General features: G+C 44.5%; 1 protein-coding gene across 3 annotated transcripts in view; it reads left to right on the top strand.

Moving 5' to 3' along the window:
* The first annotated feature begins 4,590 nt into the window (after positions 1 to 4,590).
* The window catches only part of KIF5C (kinesin family member 5C), a 70,778-nt gene continuing 54,301 nt past the window's right edge, over positions 4,591 to 21,067 (top strand). For all 3 annotated transcript variants that reach the window (XM_088059067.1, XM_088059065.1, XM_005519586.2), the window contains exon 1: positions 4,591 to 4,764. In XM_088059067.1, the coding sequence (XP_087915193.1) occupies positions 4,639 to 4,764 (126 nt within the window). In that variant the 5' untranslated portion in view covers positions 4,591 to 4,638. The remainder of the gene's footprint in view (positions 4,765 to 21,067) is intronic.

The raw sequence follows: 21,067 nt of genomic DNA, 5'->3' as shown, positions 1-21,067 counted from the left end.
GTTACAACCCTTTTATTTAGGAGATTTATTAACCCAAATGTAAAGATGATAACTTGGAAAAAAAGTGTTTTGTTTACTTAACTTCTTTACTTAACTTTACTTAACGTGAAGACAACATACTTTATTTTATTTTAATTTTAATTTTATTTTAATTAAATTTTAATTTTATTTTCATTTTATTTTAATTTTATTTATTTATTTATTCTGAGTTACAACTCTTTTATTTAAGTGATTTATTAACCCAAATGTAAAGATGGTAACTTGGAAAAAAAGTGTTTTGTTTACTTAACTTCCTATAATGTAAAGACAACATACTTTATTTAAATTAAATTTAAATTAAATTTAAATTAAATTTAAATTAAATTTAAATTAAATTTAAATTAAATTTAAATCAAATTTTTATTTTATTTAAATTTTATTTAAATTTTATTTTTATTTTATTTTTATTTTATTTTTATTTTATTTTTATTTTATTTTTATTTTATTTTTATTTTATTTATTTATTTATTCTGAGTTACAACCCTTTTATTTAGGCGATTTTTTAAACCCAAATGTAAAGATGGTAACTGGAATAAAAAAACCAATATTTTGTGTATTCACTAACGAGCTGAAACGTTTTGCTGTTCTGTACAGTGGTAAAATCGATTTATTTATTTTGAGCAAACCCCTTTTTTTGTTGTTTTTTTTTTTAACACAAAATACATGACTGTGCATAACGTGAATAATTTATACAGAGATTAAGATTTATGAGTGTACTTTCCATTTTTTTTAAGTAAGCATATATTGAAGTGTCTTGCAAATGAGAAACAATTCCTGCCAGCACATCCCAAGCATTTTCTCATGGAGTATCTTTGGAGCTTCATTTCCACATCCTGGCTTCTGTGCAGGTCTGATCCCAGAGAAATCCTGTGCTGTGTGACCCCAGGAGCTGTTTGGGCTGGGATGATCCTCCTGAGATGTCGGTGCTGCAGATCCTCTTCGTTTTGCTGTGGAGTTTTTCCGGTGCTGCAGATCCTCTTCGTTTTGCTGTGGAGTTTTTCCCCTGCCTGGCCAAACGTTCCTCCTGAGCTGTGGATTTGGCTCCGTGCCTTTGTTGATCCCTGGGGATGCAGATCGGATCATTTCTGACCCTCAGTTCCTCCTGGCTGCCTCCTCAGCAGTTCCCAGCTCATTTTTTGCCTGTTCTCCAGCCTGCCTTTACTTATTTTATTCCTTTTAGACATTTTTATGCTCTGCCTTTGCAAACATCCCCTGGTGCACTCTCGGTGTCTCCTGCTGTCTGTGGGACATTAACTACATTTAAAATTGCCTTTTATTGTGGGGATCCCACCCTTTTGGTCCCTCCTGGGAGAAATCCTTTAGCATCCCTTTCCCCTGAGCCACATCTGAGCGCTGATGACACAAAGATATCAAATTTCCTGCCTCGGGATCAATGGGATGTGCATTAACTCTGCTCTCCCTGCTGCCAGCTCCTGCCCTGGCTGGTGCCTGCTCCTGGAATTGTTCAGCACAAATTCAACCTTGCTGCTTCCTCCTGCAGCTCCCACCCAAAACCCATCCCTGGAGCCCACAAGCGGTGAAAGGGAGCGGTGGAAATGCTGAGATGTTCCCTCTGCCTCTGTCCCAATCCGTGTCCTGCTGCTGTCCCACGTCCTCTGTCACCTGTCCCCAACCTGGTTTTCCACCTTGGCTCTGCTGGTGGCTCCCCTGCAGAGAAATGGAATTTTGTCATTCCTTTATGATCCCAGTCCTCGAGGAGGGGATTTGTTATTCCTTTATTATTATTCCTTTATTATTATTCCTTTATTATTATTCCTTTATTATTATTCCTTTATTATTATTCCTTTATTATTATTCCTTTATTATTCCTATTCGTTATTCTGATATTTTGGGGTGTTTACTGAACTGAGGTTCAGCTGGGGAATTTCTTCAGGACAAATCAGGACTTGGCTCTCAAAGCATATCTGATCTGCCAGGGTGAGCTCAACTGGGCAGCTGGGAAAGTGGGAAAAGGAGATAACATCCAGCTTCTCTTAGTTCTCCCCTTGTGGTGCTGGTAGCAAGGCAATTTTCACATGTTCAGGTGTAAGTAAGCTCAGAAAAACGTGTGTGAGAGTGGATTTCTTGTAAATGTACAGCTGAAAAATGAAATGCTTTGAGAGGTGAAAGAAATGAATGAAGGTGAAAAAAATGAAGTATTTAAGCTTTGCTTTTCTGTATTTTCATGTCTTTTATAAAGCAGGTTCCCACCAAAGTGTCCATCCCACCTTCAGGCACCCAGCCCAGCCCAGGAGAAGCTCACAGACCCGTGGAGGTGCTGATCACTCCCAAATCTGCCTGAAAATTCACGTTCCTACCAGGCTGCTTCACCTAATCTGGTAATAAGTAGTAAAAAAATAGGAGCAGCTGGGTGACAATTCAGTATTGTCTGCGCTCCAGACAATGTCACGTTGTTTGTGACAAACCTGCTGAGAAAAGATGGCTCTCTGCATTCTTCCTGATGGCAGATTATACCTGCTCTAATAGAAAAATCGAGTTTTACTTATCTCACTCCAAAATGAGCTCTCCATAATGGAGGAAAATAAGGATTAATTCATCCAAAGGCTTGTCTTTTATGACTAAGCCCTTACTTGTCATGACTAACAAGTTTGTTATTCAGGGTAAAAGCTTGAAACATAAGAGAAATAAAAGGGATAATTGGTAATCCAGGGGAATAAATCCCATTATGTAATAATGGCTTATCACATGCTGCACATTGCTAACTCTCCCCCATGGAATTGCTTTTAAGAAGGGTGTGAGAGGTTTTGTTGCCAGCCTGCTCCTCACATCCACCTCAGGTTGTGACTGGAAGAAAGGGAGATTTCCATCAAAATGCTGCAGGATTGCCCACCCTCATCTTAATTGTACAGCTGAGGGTAATGGAATAAAACTGGTGGAGAGCAGGAATTGCTGGAGCCTGGGCCATGTCTGCAGCTTCCCAGAAGACATCATGGATGTTTGGATTCTTCTTTGAGCAGGAGATTCTCGTAGGGAGAAACAGATGGAGGAGAAGGAGGAGGAGGAGGAGACTTCCTGTGGAATTTCAGACTGCTTCAAATCACGAATGCAGGGAAATAAATGAGACAGAGTTGCAGGTGATTGTAGCAGGTAAGGAAGGAGAGTTTTTAGGGAAGGAGGATGACAGCACCCCTGGAGAGGAGGATCAGGCTCCAGATGCTGCTTTTTCCTGATGCTGATTCACCGGCTGCACAAAACTTGTAAATCGAGCAAGGTCAAAGCGTCGTCCAGAGGCACCACTGCTCCTGATTTCCTCCCAGGAATGAGACATGGAGTGATGTTCCAGGAAGAAATATCCTTTAACCTGGTTGTAGATCCAGCTGTGTCAGAGGGAGAAAGATGCCAAGGGCAGCTTGGAGAGGAGCTCTGTTGGAGCAAATCCAGAGGATCAGCACGAGGCTGATACGAAAACAAGAGCAGCTTCCCTATGGAAACAGGCTGGGAATGCTGGGGGAGGTTGTGTGGAGAGCCCATAGCAGGCTTCCAGTTTCTGGGAGAGGCTGGAGAAGGACTTGGGGAAATTCAGGTTGGATAGATGGTAGAAATCCTTTCCTGTCAGGCTGGGGAGGCCCTGGCACGGCTGCCCAGAGAAACTGGCTGCCCCTGGATCCCTGGAAGTGCCCAAGGCCAGGCTCGATGGGACTTGGAGCATCCTGGGACTGATGCCTTGAGAGCAGAGGCTGGCCAGAGTTAAAGGAATAAAGCAGGGATTTATTCCTTCAAATATGGAATAAAAGGCCTTCGAAGGATACACCTTGGGCAGCTCAAGAGCCTGGCTGTGGCTCTACCCAAGATGAACAATGGGTCATGAATTTTCACACTTTGATCGGTTTTGGTCCATTTCCATCTTGGGGTGAATTGTGCAATTCCAGCTCCAGGTGGTGCAGTCCCATCCTCCCAGACTGATCTCAGTTCGCTGTTTGCACTTTCTGGGCCTGGAGCTGCAGTGGTGTCCTTGGTTCTGGGGCTGGGGAAGGATTGTTGTGTGTGCCTGAGCTGGGAGGAGAACTCACTGACACTTTATATAAAGTTCAGAGCTACACATTAACGCAGATCAGAGTCTGGGGTAAAACTGCATTGGGACAGTGGCAGGTGTGGGACTGGTGGCACTGGATGATGTTTGGGGTCCCTCCCTGGATGATGTTTAGGGTCCATCCCACCCCTGGATGATGTTTGGGGTCCCATCCTATCTCTGGATGATGTTTGGGGTCCCATCCTATCTCTGGATGATGTTTGGGGTCCCTCCCACCCCTGGATGATGTGTGGGGTCCCATCCTATCTCTGGATGATGTTTAGGGTCCCTCCCACCCCTGGATGATGTTTAGGGTCCCTCCCACCCCTGGATGATGTTTGGGATCCCTCCCATCCCATCCCTGGATGATGTTTGGGGTCCCTCCCACCCCCGGCTGACGCTGCAGGGAGGTCCCGGCGGTGGCCGCGCAGCCGCTCCCGCTCGGGGCCGCTCCGGGGCGTGTCGGCGGGCTCTGGGCGGGTGCGGGGGCTCCCTGCCCCGCCCGCCCGGCGGCCGCAGCCCCGCCGCTGCCGCACCTGCCCCGCGCAGCCCCGGGCCCGCCCGCCGCCATGGCGGACCCCGCCGAGTGCAGCATCAAGGTGATGTGCCGCTTCCGGCCCCTCAACGAGGCCGAGATCCTGCGCGGAGACAAATTCATCCCCAAATTCAAGGGCGACGAGACCGTGGTCATCGGGGTGAGTCTGCCGCATCCCGCATCCCTCCGCCGCCCGCGCGGGTGGGGCGAGCATCCTTCCTTTCGGGGCCAGCATCTCTCCTTTCGGGGCCAGCATCTCTCCTTTCGGGGCCAGCATCTCTCCTTTCGGGGCCAGCACCTCTCCTTTCGGGGCCAGCACCTCTCCTTTCGGGGCCAGCACCTCTCCTTTCGGGGCCAGCACCTCTCCTTTCGGGGCCAGCACCTCTCCTTTCGGGGCCAGCACCTCTCCTTTCGGGGCCAGCACCTCTCCTTTCGGGGCCAGCACCTCTCCTTTCGGGGCGAGCCTCCCTCCCCGCGCTGCCCCCCGAGCTCTCCCCGCTGTCGCCCCCATCCCCTCCATTGTTCCCGCAGCCGCTTCCCCCGGCCCGGCCGCCCCCATCTCACCGGGGGTCTCGGGGGATCCCGGGGGGTCTCTGGGGGTCCCGGGGGGCTCGGGGGATCCGCGGCTTCGGGCGCTGATGTCATGCCGGGGACTGGGCATGCTCCATCTGGGGCGGCCGCCCGCGCCTCCGCCGCGCCCCTGCGGCACCGCCGGCTCCGGAGCATCCCGGGGCCGGGAGCCGCATCCCGGGATCCCCATCCCCACATCCCCATCCTCATCCTCACATCCCCACATCCCCGCATCCCCATCCCCGGCAGCCCCGCAGAGCGGCGGTGACACCGCGCTGAGTCCAAACCAAGTTTGGGCGTTTTGGGTTTTTTTTTTTCTTTTAATCCCCCAGCGTTTAAAACCATCAAACGAACCCAAATGGCGCTGCCGGCCCCGAGCGCCCCCCGCGCTCCGCTGGGGCTCGGCTGCTCCAGAGGTTTAATGGGAACAAAGGGTCGGGATGCGGCTCCTTCCCAGCGCAGCATCCTCCTCTCCCTCTCCCGGAGCGGCTCCCTCGGAACCCCCCGGTGGCCTTTGGCTGCGGCTTCACCGGCAGATCTTTGCTTTAGTGCCCAGCCAGCCTGGTCTGCGGTGCTTTATTTCATGTACTGCTCCTCAATAACCTGTTCCGTGCTGTACGGTGGTGAAGAGACACTAAAATTAATTGTCAGCACAGCTCCTTGCATAATTTGTTAAAATTCTTCCCAAAACCTTGAGGTCATCAGAAACTTTGCCGGTGAAAGTTGCAGAACAGCTGCAAGGAATAAAAAAAGGGTGAAATACGAGCATGAACAGCTTGTTATTATTATTTTTGTTTTTAAATATGAAATGCCCTCTGTGCTGCCAAATTAATTATCTTTCTGTGAAGGTTAAAGCTGTAGCACCCCCAGCAGCCTGTTAACAATAGAATAATCAAATTGGTTATCAATCCTGGTCAGCAGCAGAGGGCTGGATTTGGCCAGCAAATATTGGGAGGGAAAATGTATCTGTGCCATTGGATGTTTCAGAAACAAATGTCAGCAAGTTCCCCTCCCCCCTGAATCAACAAACCCTCAGACATATTAAAAGCAGATTAAAATCCATCTCCTGTAAATCCTGTTCAGTGCTGTGTTTGGAAGAGAATTGGAGTTTTGCATTCTCTTTTTGCCACTCATAATGTGTCTTTGTCTGTAAAGTATCTGTTGTCTGGGACAGCAGAGACTGAGATGCTTTGGGAAAGGTTTTTGTGCCTTGCAGGCAGGAGATGATTCCTTTGGTGAAGGGTAAAAAAATGAAAAAAAAAAATAACAGCAGCTGGTAATTTCCTACACTGGGAGTTAAAAAAAAATAGAAATAAGGAAAGTGCATGTGTTTATTTATTGATATAGATATTATTTTACATGGATATTCAGGTTGGGGGTTATTTGCTATCTTGGAAATCTGATCTGAAGCTTAGAGTTTGCCTTTCCCACCCTAAGGGAAAAAAAATGTATTTTTTTAGGATTTTAATCATCTCAATTAATGCAATATATCCTCAAATCCAGCTTCTGTTTTCCAAGGAGGAGCCATCAGCTGGAGTTCTGTGGGAAGAGCTGTAGTTTGCATGAGTGGAAGTGAACACAAAAATCTTCCCTTATTCTTTGTCCTCTTTATTTGCAGCCCTGGGCTCTGGTGTAACTCGATCCCCAGTGGATCCCACTGCAGTAGGAGTGGGAAGTGCTGCTGGGTTTTAATTATTTCTATTATTTGATTGCTTTGGAGTGGCTGCTTTGCTCCAACAAATAATGCCTGGCGGGGGCAAGGAATCCTGATGGGCACCACCAGAGCAGAATTCCTTCTAGGAAAAGCAGAATTTCAGTCTTCAAAAGCTTTTAGGAGCCAAAATATACTAGGACCAACCACTTCTTTTTTCTTTTTTTTGTGTTTTACTATAGCATTATAAAACACTGCAATGCAGCTTTTAGTTTTTGATCTGTGGATTGGAAAGAGAAGGGTTCTGTTAAAAATTCCAAAAAACCAAACAAAACTATCAACTTCCCCTCAGAGGAATTATGTCATCACATAAAGAAAAAAAAATTAAAATATAACAGATTTAAGGGGTACATCTAATTTTTTTATTTTTATTTTTTTTCCTGACTAGTAAGTCTGAATAAATTCATTTCTTCCCAGTAAACACAGGGAAAAGGCTTTCTTCCTGAATTTCCCACTGTCATCTCTTGTTACGCTTCCCTGGGGCAAAAAAATAACAAATCATGACTTGGTATTTCTGGGAAGGAGCAGCAAAGAGGCAAAGTTTAACCACTTAGGCCTGAGTTTCCTTAGGCTGGGGTTGTGGCTGATTCCTTTCCAGCCAGAGGAACCCCTGGGAGCTGGGATTTGAGCCCGGATTATTTTGAGTTTGGTGTTTATTTGGTGTCTCTTGGTGGAGGTTGCAAACCTTTTTACCTTGAATTTCCCTTGGCTTCAACCAGACAAAACCCCCTTCTGCCATAAAGTTTAAAACACAAAAAGCCTTTGGGGTGAGCAGGGGCAGGAAAAAGGAATAAATAATAATAATAGAAATAACATTAAGAAGAATAATAATAGTAATAGTATAATAATAAAAGGCTTTCTTTGTGCTTGGCTGCCTGGGAGCCTCAGCAGGCTGCAGCTTCATTTTATCTCTCCCTGCTCCTCTGCAGCCTCAAGGTGACTCTCTGATTGATTGTGGTGGCTGACATACCTAAAAATGTGGTTTTTTAGCTGGTTTGGTGCTCATGGGGCTGTTTGCTCCAGGGGTTTTTATCCCTGAGCACCTGGGCAGGAGGGATGCAGAGAGCCTGAGCACCTGCTGGGATAATCCCTGCTTTAGGTTGATCCTTGCAGGCAGCTCTGATGTGAAATATTGAAGAATTTCCTTGGGAAGGAGGTGGTGGGTTGGTGTTTTTGGGGTTTTCACCTCCTTTTTTTTAACCCCTTAGGTCTGGAGCAGCCACTTTGAGCGTGGGGCTGGTCTAGGGGGGATTGTCCAGGCAAACAGCTCCTGGTGGGAAGCAGAACATCCCAAAGGCAGCTCGGGAAGCTGCTGTTGTTCCCAGGGAGGGATAAAAGGCTCTTCATTGTGGCTGTCAGCTGCTTTTGGTGCTGTGGAGGGAGGGATTTGTAAAGCCCGGCTTAGCAGAGCTGCTGAGCTCTGCAGTGTCCGGCTCAGGCAGAGCCTCCCCCTTTTCTCTCTGCCCATCCCGGGGGGCTCCAGCTCCTGGGAAATCCAGGAAACCTCTGGGATCAGTGGGAGAATCCCCCAGGACTGGGCTCTGCTCACACGGGGGAAATTCTGTTGTCTCATCCGTGAAATATTGCACATAAATAACTAATGTGCCTGAGAGCAAACAAAACCATCACCTGACACCCCTCTGCCTTGGTCACTGCTGTTCTGCAGTGTCACATTCCATGGAAGGAATTCCTGTGCAGGGCTGAGAGTTGGATCATCCCTGTGGGTCCCTTCCAGCTGGGATTATTCTGGGAAAGAAAGGAAAACAAAGATCCGTGGCTGATTCCTGTCTGAGCAGGGTCGTGGTTTTGTTTTCTTTTTTTTTTTTTTGTTGTTGTTTTAATGCTTTCTGCTATAAGTTCTTTTTGGAATGCCTTGTGGAGAGAGATTCTCGTTTATTTTCATCCCTGAAATGTTTGGATATGCTTTATTTTTTATTCCATATATACCAGGGAAGTCAGCAGAGTTTGTGCTGGTGATAGAGCATGTTCTAAAATCCCTCCTGTACGCAGAGATCTCTGAATGCTGTTAAACACTTGTCACTGGGGATAATAGATAAATACCAGAATATAAATATAAATATAAATAATATAAATATAGATAAATAGCTAATTAAAATATATATATATATAAATTAAAAAACTGCCCTGCTGGGATTTTTTTTTTGTGTGCAGCTTTTCCCAAAAGCCAAGCGTCCATCCCTACCCAAAAAGACACAACCCCTGTGCCTGTGGAGGGTTTGTTCCTGGGGTGTCCATAAATAACTGGTGCAAAAAGCTCCTTTTGGCTGGGAGATGTGAGGCTGTGACTTGTGCTGTGCTCTAAAAGCTGTCAGGGGCTGGGGGTGCTCCTCTCCTGGCACTTTCCTCCTCCTGGGAGCTGCTCCTTGCCTCGCTCCCTGCGTTTTGGAGCCTTGAGGATGGGGCAGGTTTTGGTTGAAAGCTCCTGAGAAGGATTTTTGGGATACAAATACCTGGCTGAGCGTGGAATTCCCATGGGATCGGTGTCTTCAGGCAGATTTGGAGGGAGCTGGTTGTTTCAGGAGCGTCCCCACAGCCCAGGATTTTCCTGCAGCCTGGAATAACGCCTGGACCTCGGTGCTTTTTCTGCTTCCGTGGAGGAGCTGAGGCACGAAGTGCTGTGCCCATCATCATCATCATCATCCCCTGTGGCTCTGGAGCTTTCATTCCAGGTCAGGCTATTTCCAGAGCTCTGACAGATCCGGCTCTTCCTCTTTGGGGAGGTTTTGCTCCGTAGGTTTCTCGGGAAGGAGCAGAAACCCGCGGATCTCGTCGCTGCTCCTTTGGGAAGGAGCAAACCCAGGATGATCCCACCGGGCCTGGATCACTTTTTTCATTCCCTGCACAAGAAACAATTTAATTTACTGAAGAGCTGCTCCCAGGTTTGCTGTTTGAAGCAATTCCTGTGCTCCACACTCATTTCAGCAGCTTGTGTGGAAGGTTAAAATCAGATGAGCTGACTGAGGAGGGGTTTGGTTCTGTTTTTAAGGTGTGTTGGTGAAGAATGGGACAGTCTGGAGCTGATTATCAAGAAATACATTTATTTCTTGTCACAGGGAGACTCCCATGAAGCTCTGAAGCAAATTGCCACAATGTCAGTGGAAAAAATCTGTCTTGATAAGGATTTCTCCAAATATTCTCCTTTTCCACCGTGCCTTTGTCTAATCCCAGAACCTCATTGGGTTGGGATGAGCAGCAGCCACTTCAGCTCCTGGGATTCTGTTGGAATTGACCCGGTTTTGTGAGGTATTCCCAAGACAGGGATACTTCCCAAAAAATTTCAACCAAAATCTTGGGCTGCTTGGCCCATCCTTGCCAGGTTTAAGTCACTTCTGTGATGCCAGGATGGTTTGGGAGGGGGTTTTGTTTCATTCTCCTCTGAATCCTCAGCTGGTTTTCCTTGTGGAATGGATATTCCTGCTTTTCCAGGCTTGTCTGTAAGTGCAGGACTGGGGGCAGATGATCCAGCACGGATCAATGTGTGTTTTATGGATGAAGCTGCTCCTGTGTTTGCTTTTCTGCTTTCTAAAAGAGCAGTGAGAACTCAGGTGTGAAAAGAGCTTCTGTTTATTGATGGTGCTGCCGGGAGGATGATTTACTCCAAATGAAAAGCACATTTCCTCAGCAAGGCAATTTCCCTTTTGTGTTTTCTCAGGGCATCTGCTTTCTTTTTTCCCCTTTTCCCAATCCCCTTTGGGCATCCTTTCTCCAGGATAAAAAATATGGATTCTTACTTAAACCTTCAAAACTTAAAGTACAGATGATGGATTCCAACAAACTAAATTGTCAAACCACGGGAAAATGGATTTTCAAGCCACTTTGTGGTGTCTTTTCTCCTCTGGTACCTCCTGCTGGATGCCTTTTTTTGGGACCAGAAGGTTTAAACATCATTCCTGGGTAATCCCAGTCCTTTTCCTTCTCCTGGGATGCACCAATCAACCACTGGGGCTTGGATTTGTTTTGGCAAGTATTTGTCGAGCCTGGTGCACTGAGATTTGGAGTTATTTGGGGTTTTTAGGGGCTCCACTGGAGAGGATTTTTCCCAAGGCTCCCAGCCCTGGGGGCAGCTCCCTGAGCTGGCTCAGGAGAATAAAAAAACTGTTCAAAAAAGAGAAAATTGAGGTTGCAATGCCACTTGCAAGGCATTAATATTGATCTGCTTTTCTCTGCAGGGGTTTCTGTGAGGAAACAGGCTTGGGGGCAAAGATGATTTCATTTTGTTCTTTCTTGATGGTTTGAACTCAGCCTCTGACACCCCTGGGCATTTTCCTCGGTGTCCTTCCTGTTGTCACGAAAATTACTCGCTTGGGATTTGTTTCCTTCCAAAATTCCTTGTTCTGTGCTACCTAAATTATCTCCAGGTAGTGCCTTAATATTCCTAAAAACCCCAAATGTTCCCATTTCCCCCTCAGCTCCCGCAGCTTGGGACTGCTGAAGCCTTTCTGGTTAAATTCTGGTTAAATTCTGGTTAAATTCTGGTTAAATTCTGGTTAAATTCTGGCTTTAGTTGAATTCCAAGTGCACAAAAGCGTGTTTGGAATCTGGTGTGAATCTTCTCCTCAAAAGATTCCCTCCTAGACAGGGGGATTTGCTGGTGGTTTGTTGTGTTTTTCTTCAAATCACCCACAGGGATGTTTTTTGTGTCTGTTTTTGTCAGGTTCTTCCCTTAAAGTCGCCCATAGTTACCTCCCAAATACTCTCAGCCTCTTTATTTTCCTTTTTCTTTTTGCTTGATTTGGTTTTAAAAGTTGGGTGTGGAGGCAGAAAAGCGATTTGGGGTTGCTCAGGAATGGTTTGACGATTTTATTGGCTTTTGGAGAGTGAAAACATTGCACACTGAAATAATCCCAGCAAAAAAATGACCTCAAAAATATCCAGGATGGGATTTTTCACAGCCTTAAAGGTGTGGAGTCACAGGCAAGGGATTGCTGATGGATTCCTGGCTTTATTCATCCATTTTTAGGTATTTATGGTCTCTTTGGATTTGTTTTTGGCTTTTCATGAAATGCTTGTGATTGTCATCAGACTTCCATTAATATTAATATATATATTAATATATATCAATATATATTATATAATGATATAATTATATATAATTGTATATATAATTATATATTATATATATCATATATATGATATATAATATATATTACATGATATCTATGATATATAATATAAAATATATATTTTACCTAATAATATTATATAATAATAATTAATATTATATATTAATTCCCATTAAAATATCAATTGTTGGTCACAGGACAGCCTCAGCAAATGTCTCTTTTCCAGCTGTGTGCAGAGTCTGGTTGACAGCAAGAATTTGGGATTTTTTTTTCCCCCCATGAGAAATGAATTTCTAGTGACAAAAACTTAAAATATTTAACAGTAATCTTTGCTAAAAGTGATTCATTTTTTCATTGCCTCCCTCTCTCTGTGCTGAGAAAATTCCTCTTTCACTACCATGACCAGGGACAGGAGATGCTCTTGGCTGCTGTAAAAACCTCTCTCCTGGCTCAGGGAATGGAGTGAACCCTGAAAAACTTGGCTGGTTTTGAAGGATTTGATGCCAAAACCCCATTTTGTTACAGGTGAAACGACCCCAAGGCCTTCAACACCTTTCTTGCAGCACAAAATATTCCCGAATTTACCGAGGTGTTGTTGCTATGGCAGCATTTTCCAGGCAGCAAAATATGGTTTGGCAGCTCCTGAGCTGAAAAACCTCTGGTTCTGAGGGGTGAAAGTTGAATTTCGTGACTCCCAGGAATGATCCTGGCTGCTGAATTATTATTATTATTATTATTATTATTATTATTATTATTATTATTATTATTATTATTATTATTATTATTCTCTCCACTGAGGAGAGAATCTCTGGGTTGGGAGGATTTTTAGGCAGGTTTTAGCAGAAGTTGGGTTTTTCTGCAGCTGTGATCTCTCCTGCCCTGCTCCCAGCTCGGGATTGGGGCCACGCTGCAGCTTCTCCAGAGGGTTTGGGGTCTCACCTCGGTCACTTGGGGAGGAGCTGGGCCACAAATCCTCCAAGAAAAGTCACAAAAAACTGGATTTTTGTCACTGAAGCTCCCAGTCATATCCATCCTCTGCTTCTCTCTCCCATCATCCCCTCATCTCCTTTTATTTTATAATTTATATATAAAAAATATATAAATATATAATATAATATATCACATATAATATATTATATATATTATATTATATTATATATATTATATTATATTATATTATATTATATTATACTATATTATTATATCATATTATATTATATCATATTATATTATATCATATTATATTATATCATATTATATTATATCATATTATATTATATCATATTATATCGTATTATATCATATTATATTATATTATACTATATTATATTATACTATATTATATTATACTATATTATATTATACTATATTATATTATATTTATTCTATTCTATTCTATCTATTATATTTATATTCATATATGAATATAATACAATGATTCAATATTAATTTTAATAGAAATATTTAGTATTAATATAATACGGCAGTAACATAAATATCTAATATTTAATATATATAAATATATTATATATTAATATATAAATACATAAATATGTAATATATAATATATAAATATATATATTTAAAATATTAAAAAAATATTATCATTAAAAATAATAATAAAATGTAAAAAATATGTACCATTATATATGTAGATAATAGATATAATAATAAAATGCAATTAATATTATTAAAGTAATTATTAAATGATTAAATAATATTATAATGGTATTTATATCAGTAAAATGATAATATGAAATAATTATGAAAACAATTAATATTTAATATTAAATATTTATATATAAAATATATATTTTAATATTTGCATATAGCATATTATATATAATATGTATTATATTATATTTTACATATTTATATATTTATACATCCATATATAATATATTTATATATATTAAATGTTAGATATTTATATTACTATTGTATTATATTAATATTAAATATTGATATTAAAATTAATATTGAAACATTGTATTATATTTATATAGAAATTATTTAATCTTATTTATAATTCATTTATTTATTTATTTGTTATATTTATTGTATTATTTCTGTTCTCCCTCTCTCCTTTCCATCCCCTCTCTCCCTTTTTATCTTGCATTTTGCTTGGCTTTCTCCTCTTAGGACCTCTCCCTACACTTTTTTTTTGGTATTTTTTACCCCCTTTCTGGGTAAAAATAAATAAATATCCATAAATACCCATAAATCTCCAGTGGGAAGCTGTTGTCACTTGCCTTGATTATTTCTCACTTCATGGCATCTTTCACGATTTCACTTCAAAGCAAAGCACTTCCAACTGCTGCAAACAAATCTTAAAAGCGAAATTAATCTCCCTGCACGTGGAGAAACATTTTCCTGGAGAAAAACATTTCCTGGTGTGGGTGATGGAGGATTCGTCCTCTCCGTGCCTTGCTTTGTGTGCAGCCCAGATTTTCTGAGTATTATGGAATAAACTCAGCCAGAAACTTCCAACAAAGCTGTTGGCAGCGTAAAAAAATATCTTTTCTTTGTGATGCTGGAGCCGTGTGGGAGGAAGGTGGGAGCACCTGGGGGGGATTTGTGCCAGAATTAATCTGAGGGAATCACTAAATGCTGGTGTTGCCATTAAAATGAGCCATTCTTTGTTGTGTTTTGTGCTGTTTGACCCAAAGCATTGCTGGATAAACTCCCGATGCTGCTGCTCATCGTCATCCTCAGCAGAGCTGGGTTTGGGGGGTTTGGGGTGCAAAGTTTGGATGGAACTGAGCTCAGCTCCTCAGTGACCTCCAGCACCAGCTCCCTGCTCGTGCAGTGCAAAAACTCCTGGCTTTTCTCTGCTCTGCTGGAGGTTTGGAGCTTTAAATCACAGATATTTCAGATTTTTGGGGCTGGTTTTGGGCAAGTCCCTTGGGGTTCTCTGCGAGGCCAGAGCCTGAAAGCTGCAGAGCTTCTGGTGGAGGTGGGAATTCAGAGCAAATTATCCTGTGCTGGAGAGAGGCACCTGCAGCTCCTGGGACCCAGAGCCCATTGCTCTGTGTGTTGGTTTTTGTTTTATTTGGTTTTTTTCCCCTTCAAAAGCACCAAATGCTGAGGGTGGCTGGAGGCTGAAGTCCTGCAGAATGGCTCAGGGCTCATCAGGAAGATGCTTATGTTAATAATAATAAAAAAAAAGATAATTAAATCACCCCCTTCATGATTATTTCCACCCTGTTAATGATTATTTGAATCCCTTACCCCCTGCTAGTTGCCAGCCCTGGTGTCCTGCAGGTTGGGCTTTATTTCTGCCGTGGAAAAATCAGAATATTTGGCTTGGTTTACATAAGAGGCAGCAGGTGCTGTGTTTACAGGGCTGTCATTTTACAGCTCGTGGTGTTTCCCTCCTGTCCTGGCGTGTCAGGAGGCAGCAGCAGAGCTTTCACTCAGGCTGGAAGTGTTGGGAGCATCCTCTGGGATTCTGGAGCTGGGAGGGAACAGGGAAAAAAGTGCACAAGGAGCACATCAGCAGGGCTAAACCTCATCACAGAATTCCTGCCAGGTAATTCCAACCTCCCCATTAGATTGATGTATCTAATTGCTATCATTTGGGTTATTTATTACCCAAACAATATCCATTCTTTTGGGATAATTCAGCAGCAAGTGGGGCTGCTCTGCTGATCTCTCTGTGCTCTCTGCCAGCTCTAATGCATTTCTTGCTGCAGGGAGAGAGCAGGAAGGTTTATGAGCCACAAAATCTATTTTTGCTCCTAAAAAGCATCCCCAAAAAATCACCAAAGAAAGGCCAAAGCAGTGCAGCTCCAAAAGGAAACTCTGCAGCTCTCTGTCCTGATGGGGGGTGTGTTTTGCCAGCTCAGAAATTCCACTTTTATTCACATTACTGGGAGTGCTTGGGCTGCAGGGCACCCAAACCTGTCCCCTCCTGTGCCTCAGCTGCTGGAGGTGTTCCTCCTACCAAACACAGGTCCAGCTGTAATTCCCCTCAAATTCTGATTTAGATTTAAACAAATCTGAACTTCTTGATGAAATGCCTTTATTCAGCAGTGGTGAACTCATTTAGCAGCGATGCAGAGTTTAAATACTCTGTTTTCCTCCTGATGGGCGGTGCAGAGGTGGAGGAAGCAGCAGCAATTCTGGTTTGGAATGTTCCTGGAAGGGATTTTTTGGTCTCAGTTATTTGTCTAATTACCTGACACAATTTTATTAACTGGGATGGGATTGCTGAGCATCACCAAACCGAGCACTGAAGTGATCCTGGCCCTGCCCCCACAAATAAACAGATTTTCCAAACAGCATTGGGGTTTCTGTTCAGCAATTTCCTGTTTAAGCTTTCCTAGACCCTGCTGCATCAGGGAGAGAAGCTTCACTTTTCAAAAATATGATTAAAATTGGTAATTTTTTGTATCATTACCTATTTCCCAAGTGCTTGTGCTTGAGGAGGATTGGATGGTTGGTGCCAAAATGGTGAGATTTGGACATTTGGAGTAAAATTCAGAGTTCTTCTGCCTTGGTTCTCTCCAGATAATGAGGGATGGAGGGAAATGGGGCAAGAAGCAGAAGTTTGGAAGGTGATGGGTGGGAATGAGCAGATCCCTCTTTCCACAGGGGTTATGGATGAGAGGAACTGGAGGCTCCAAGGGGTGCTCTGCCCTCATCCCACCCCTGAACTCAGGCTAGGGGAGGAGGAGAAACTGGGAAAAAAGAACTGGAAGGGCAAGGAAAGGAGTGGAATGTTGTTAGAGGGGAGGGAGGTCTGTGATTTTATAGTGGGGCTCAAACACTGTGTGAAACCTTGATGTTGCTGTGAATTCCTTCCTGCAGGAGCTGATCTTCCCCAGGGCTCCTGTTAAATGAGGTTTGAGAAGGTGTTCTGGGTGTGGTGTGGGGTCTGTTCGGGTGTTTTGGGTGTGATGTGGGGTCTGTTCAGGTGTTTTGGGTGTGATGTGGGGTCTGTTCAGGTGTTTTGGGTGTGATGTGGGGTCTGTTCAGGTGTTTTGGGTGTGATGTGGGGTCTGTTCAGGTGTTTTGGGTGTGATGTGGGGTCTGTTCAGGTGTTTTGGGTGTGCCCTGGCAGTGCCCAGGTGCCCCAGAGCTGGGGCAGTGTGGGGGGCACAGCCCTGGCCCTGCAGGTGGATCCCTCCTGTCCATCCCTGCTGGAAGGGGTTTGGTGCTGGGAGCAGCTCTCTCCAGGGTAATTCCTGTGCCTGTGGAGCCTCTGCCACCTTCCCCCCACGGCAGTTCCTGCAGCCCTTGGGACGCAGAGCCGAGTTTTCCTCTGGATGTAGCCGGAGCCAGGTGATGCTGAGGCAGCTGCACATCACATCTGTCTGTAAAATCACACCCAGCTCTGGGCTGCCCTTCAGCCCTTTGGAGTGTCCCTTTTCCATGGGAATGGTGCAGGGAAGCACACCTCCTGCTGAAGTCTCGCTGCTGCCGCTCTCCTTGGCAGCTCTGTGCCGTGTTTTGGGTTCCTGAGCTTTTAATCGGGCTGGAGCAGGGAGAACGCTTCTGTTCCACCCCAGCCTTTTGAAATCCTGCTGCAGCACCAGATCCCTGAACATTCCAGCTTCCAGCACTGCTGGCCTTTAGCTCCTCAGTTTGTGAAGAAGTGGAATTAAGTTGTGGATTTCAACTGCTGTCGCTGAATCAGGAACTTGGGATTCACCGGGGGAATTATTCCCCGAGCTCCAGGCTGTGGTTGCTCTGTTAAATTGCGGATGCTGGGAAATTATGGATGTTCTTCCTCTCTCCTGGAACTGGGAATAGTTGAGATTTGCAGTTCAGGAGGGCAGAGGAGAATAATCTGCTGCAGTTTGTGATGATGGGGTGAGAACTGAGCTCCTTGGTGAGGACCCGTGTCCCTGTCCCGATGTCCTGAGGAGTTTTGGCTCTGCACAGGTGAAGCTTTGGGGGGCACAGATGTGCCCAGGGGCTCGGTGCTGTGGTGATTGAGACCCTCCAGGAATTTTTCCCTCAGGATTCAGCCACACAGTGAATTAGGCTCTGGGTTAACCCCTGAATAATGTCCCAGAGCAAGTGTGGCAGTGGCAGCTGGGGAAAAGCTTTCTGTGCAGGGAGGTGCAAGGATCTCCCTGTGCCACCATCCCAATGTTTTTATAGGGCAGGCTGACATAAAAAGAGGGTTTGGGATGGCAGCAGCATTTCCTGAGTCAGTACAGCTGAATTTTGCTGTTTTGCTTTTATTTTCTCCATTTGTTTTCAACCACGTTTTCAATTCTCAGCAGAGATAAATGGCTTCAGGAGAATGGGACAGATCCTGCTGATTTCTTGGGCTTCACCAGCAAAACAGCAACAACCTCGTGGCTGCAGCATCCCTGTGGGGAAAAGAATTCCTTCCACCTAAAAAGTTCTCCTGAATTCCAGGGGGAATTTGCAGGGCCAGCCATTTATCCCCCTTGGGAATGGAGGGAGCCTTCAGCATCCTTGGGGCGATGCCCTGTGCCCAGGATTGTTCCCTGATGCCCTCAGTGCTGGTTTTTGCTGCTCCAGGGGTCAGCAGTGCCCTGTGACCTCTCCTGCCCCGGGGGGAGATTTGGCTCCTCGCTCAGGATCCCATCACAAATCTCCCACAAATCTGCCAGGACCAGGTTTAACAGAGCACAGATTAACACAGGCCCAGCTGGGATGGACTCCTGCCTTCTGGAGCTCCTTGGGGCTTTCCCCAAATCTGTCTGGTTTGGAACCTTCCACCTGTTCCACTTTTATTTGTTAAATTTTTTCTGGAATATCCTAAAACCCTGCTCCACCCATGGTTTATCCCCAGCCTCGTCTGAGCCTTCTCCCAGAGGATTTGGGGTTTGTTTTCTGGCTGTGAGGTTTTGTTTTTGTGAAAAGGGAACCACAGTAATATTCCCTAAATCACAGTAGTCTAAGATCAAAGCGTTGATTTTTTTACACAATGGACAATCATGGAATTTAGGTTGGAAAAAAACCTTTAAGGTGGTTGAATCCAGCCTTCCCCCAAGGCCACCACGGGCCCATGTCCCCAAATGCCACATCCACGTGGGTTTTAAATCCCTCAGGGACTTTCCTGATGATTTGGTCACCCTTTCTGGGAAGAAATCTTTCCTAATATCCACTTTTCTCTATTACTCTAAAATCACCTTGTGTTAGAGTGGTCTCAGACTTGATGAATTATGGCTCCTTCCTTTCTCTTTTCTTCTACAAAGAATATTTTTCTGTTTTTTTTTTTTTCTGTCAAAACTGATAATTTACATTGTTTTATAATCAAAAGAAATGACCAGATTCTCATCTCCCATTGCTGTAAGGTTCTAGGTCAGCTGAAATGCTGGAGCCTGGTGAAAACTGGAGAAAATTTGGATAATTTTGAGTCTGGCAGTGACTTGGTTGCACCAGTGCAAGTCAATAATAATGAGAGGTGCTACTCTGAGTATTGCTGTGTCAGAACTATGCAAAAATGTTGCTCAAGAGGATTTTTTAATAGCTGCTTTTATTTTGGGAGATTTTTATACTTCCAATTCTTTCCTGGAAGAATATTTTAATTTTTTTTTTCCCAGGTCGTGCATCAAGGTGGAAGAATAACTTTAAAATAATTCTCAGGGTTTGATTTCCTGAATTGCAGATAAAAATAAAACTGTGCTTTCTGAGGTGGAAGATTTGTTGCAAGGAGTTAAAAGTTCTTTCTGCTGGCACTGAGAGCTGAAAGTGAATCACTGGCCACGAGCCAAACTCCCATCAGCTCCACAGCAATATTCATTAGGTAAATCAATAATTAAGCCCCCTCTGCAAAACTAATGCTGGGTCTGACTCCAGTTTCTCTGCAGTGCAGTGCTCATCCAGGGCTGCTGGGTTTCATTTCTTTTCCAAAGGAGTTTTAAGGGATATTACCAAGATTTAAGGATTTTTTTGGTGGAGTTTTTTTTTTTGACCCTTTGGTTTGACTCTGTAGCACATTCAGGTTATTCTGAATAAGTTTCCTTATTCTTTTCTCACCCAGGGATTCTGAATTTTCACCCACTGGGTGATTTGCTGCCATCCCAATGTTTTTATAGGGCAGGCTGACATAAAAAGAGGGTTTGGGATGGCAGCAGCATTTCCTGAGTCAGTACAGCTGAATTTTGCTGTTTTGCTTTTATTTTCTCCATTTGTTCTCAACCACATTTTCAATTCTCAGCAGAGCAGGAGAATGGGACAGATCCTGCTGATTTCTTGGGCTTCACCAGCAAAACAGCACCAGCCTCGTGGCTGCAGCATCCCTGTGGGGAAAGGAATTCCTTCCACCTAAAAAGTTCTCCTGAATTCCAGGGGGAATTTGCAGGGCCAGCCATTTATCCCCCTTGGGAATGGAGGGAGCCTTCAGCAAACGTGGCCTCTCCGTTTTCAAAGGGAGAGAAGGTTTTAATCCCTGCTCTTTAATCCCTGGAATGGGTTTTATTCCTCCTTCTGAGGGAGCAGCTCCGTGCCTCGACTGCCCCATCCCTCTGCTGCCTGTGAGAGTTTGCTCTGCAAGATTCTGTCCTCCAGGCCTGCAATTTCCCATCTTTTATTTATCAACCCTCTCCTCCAAGAGCACTCAGGGTGCTGGGAACTATCTGGGAAATAATTCTCCGTTAATTAAGGCGCTCCAGGTCGCGTGGTCTCGTTACCTGTGCTGCGTCCTCTGTGCTGGTGTCAGTTTGGGGTGTGAGGTGTGAGAATTCCTCTCTGAGCTCATCCCAGCTGCACCCCCTGGCCTGAGCACGGATGTTGCCGTGCTGGAGTTTGGGTAGCCCAGGTGAGACCCCAGCAGATGTGTGGGCTGTCCCCAAAAGCCACTGACTCAGGGGTACAGTTGTGTGGGCAGGCTGGCACACGCTTCTGATAGGAGGGAAAGGACAGGGGTAAAGGATGGAGAGGAGCCTTTGGTGTGAATCCCAGAGAACTTTAACCCCCAGGGGGATCAAGGACCCAAAAAACCAAAGATCCAGGGCTACAGCAGCTTATATACAGGGGAGGAGCAAGAGGGGGGTACAAACCATCAAACCAAGAGGGAGGAACAGGGGCAGGGGGTTACAACACCGGGAACAACCGGGGTGAGGGGGGTGGAGAGGATCAGTCCTACAGGCCAGTGGGGCCTCAAAGGTTAG

This window comes from Pseudopodoces humilis, chromosome 8 (assembly GCF_049639895.1).
Source record: "Pseudopodoces humilis isolate 2021_Gansu_Grassland_sample_001 chromosome 8, ASM4963989v1, whole genome shotgun sequence".
In the NCBI taxonomy this organism is placed as follows: Eukaryota; Metazoa; Chordata; class Aves; order Passeriformes; family Paridae; genus Pseudopodoces; species Pseudopodoces humilis.
The sequence above is the reverse complement of the archived record's forward strand: the minus strand, read 5'-3'. Positions and strand labels throughout refer to the sequence as shown.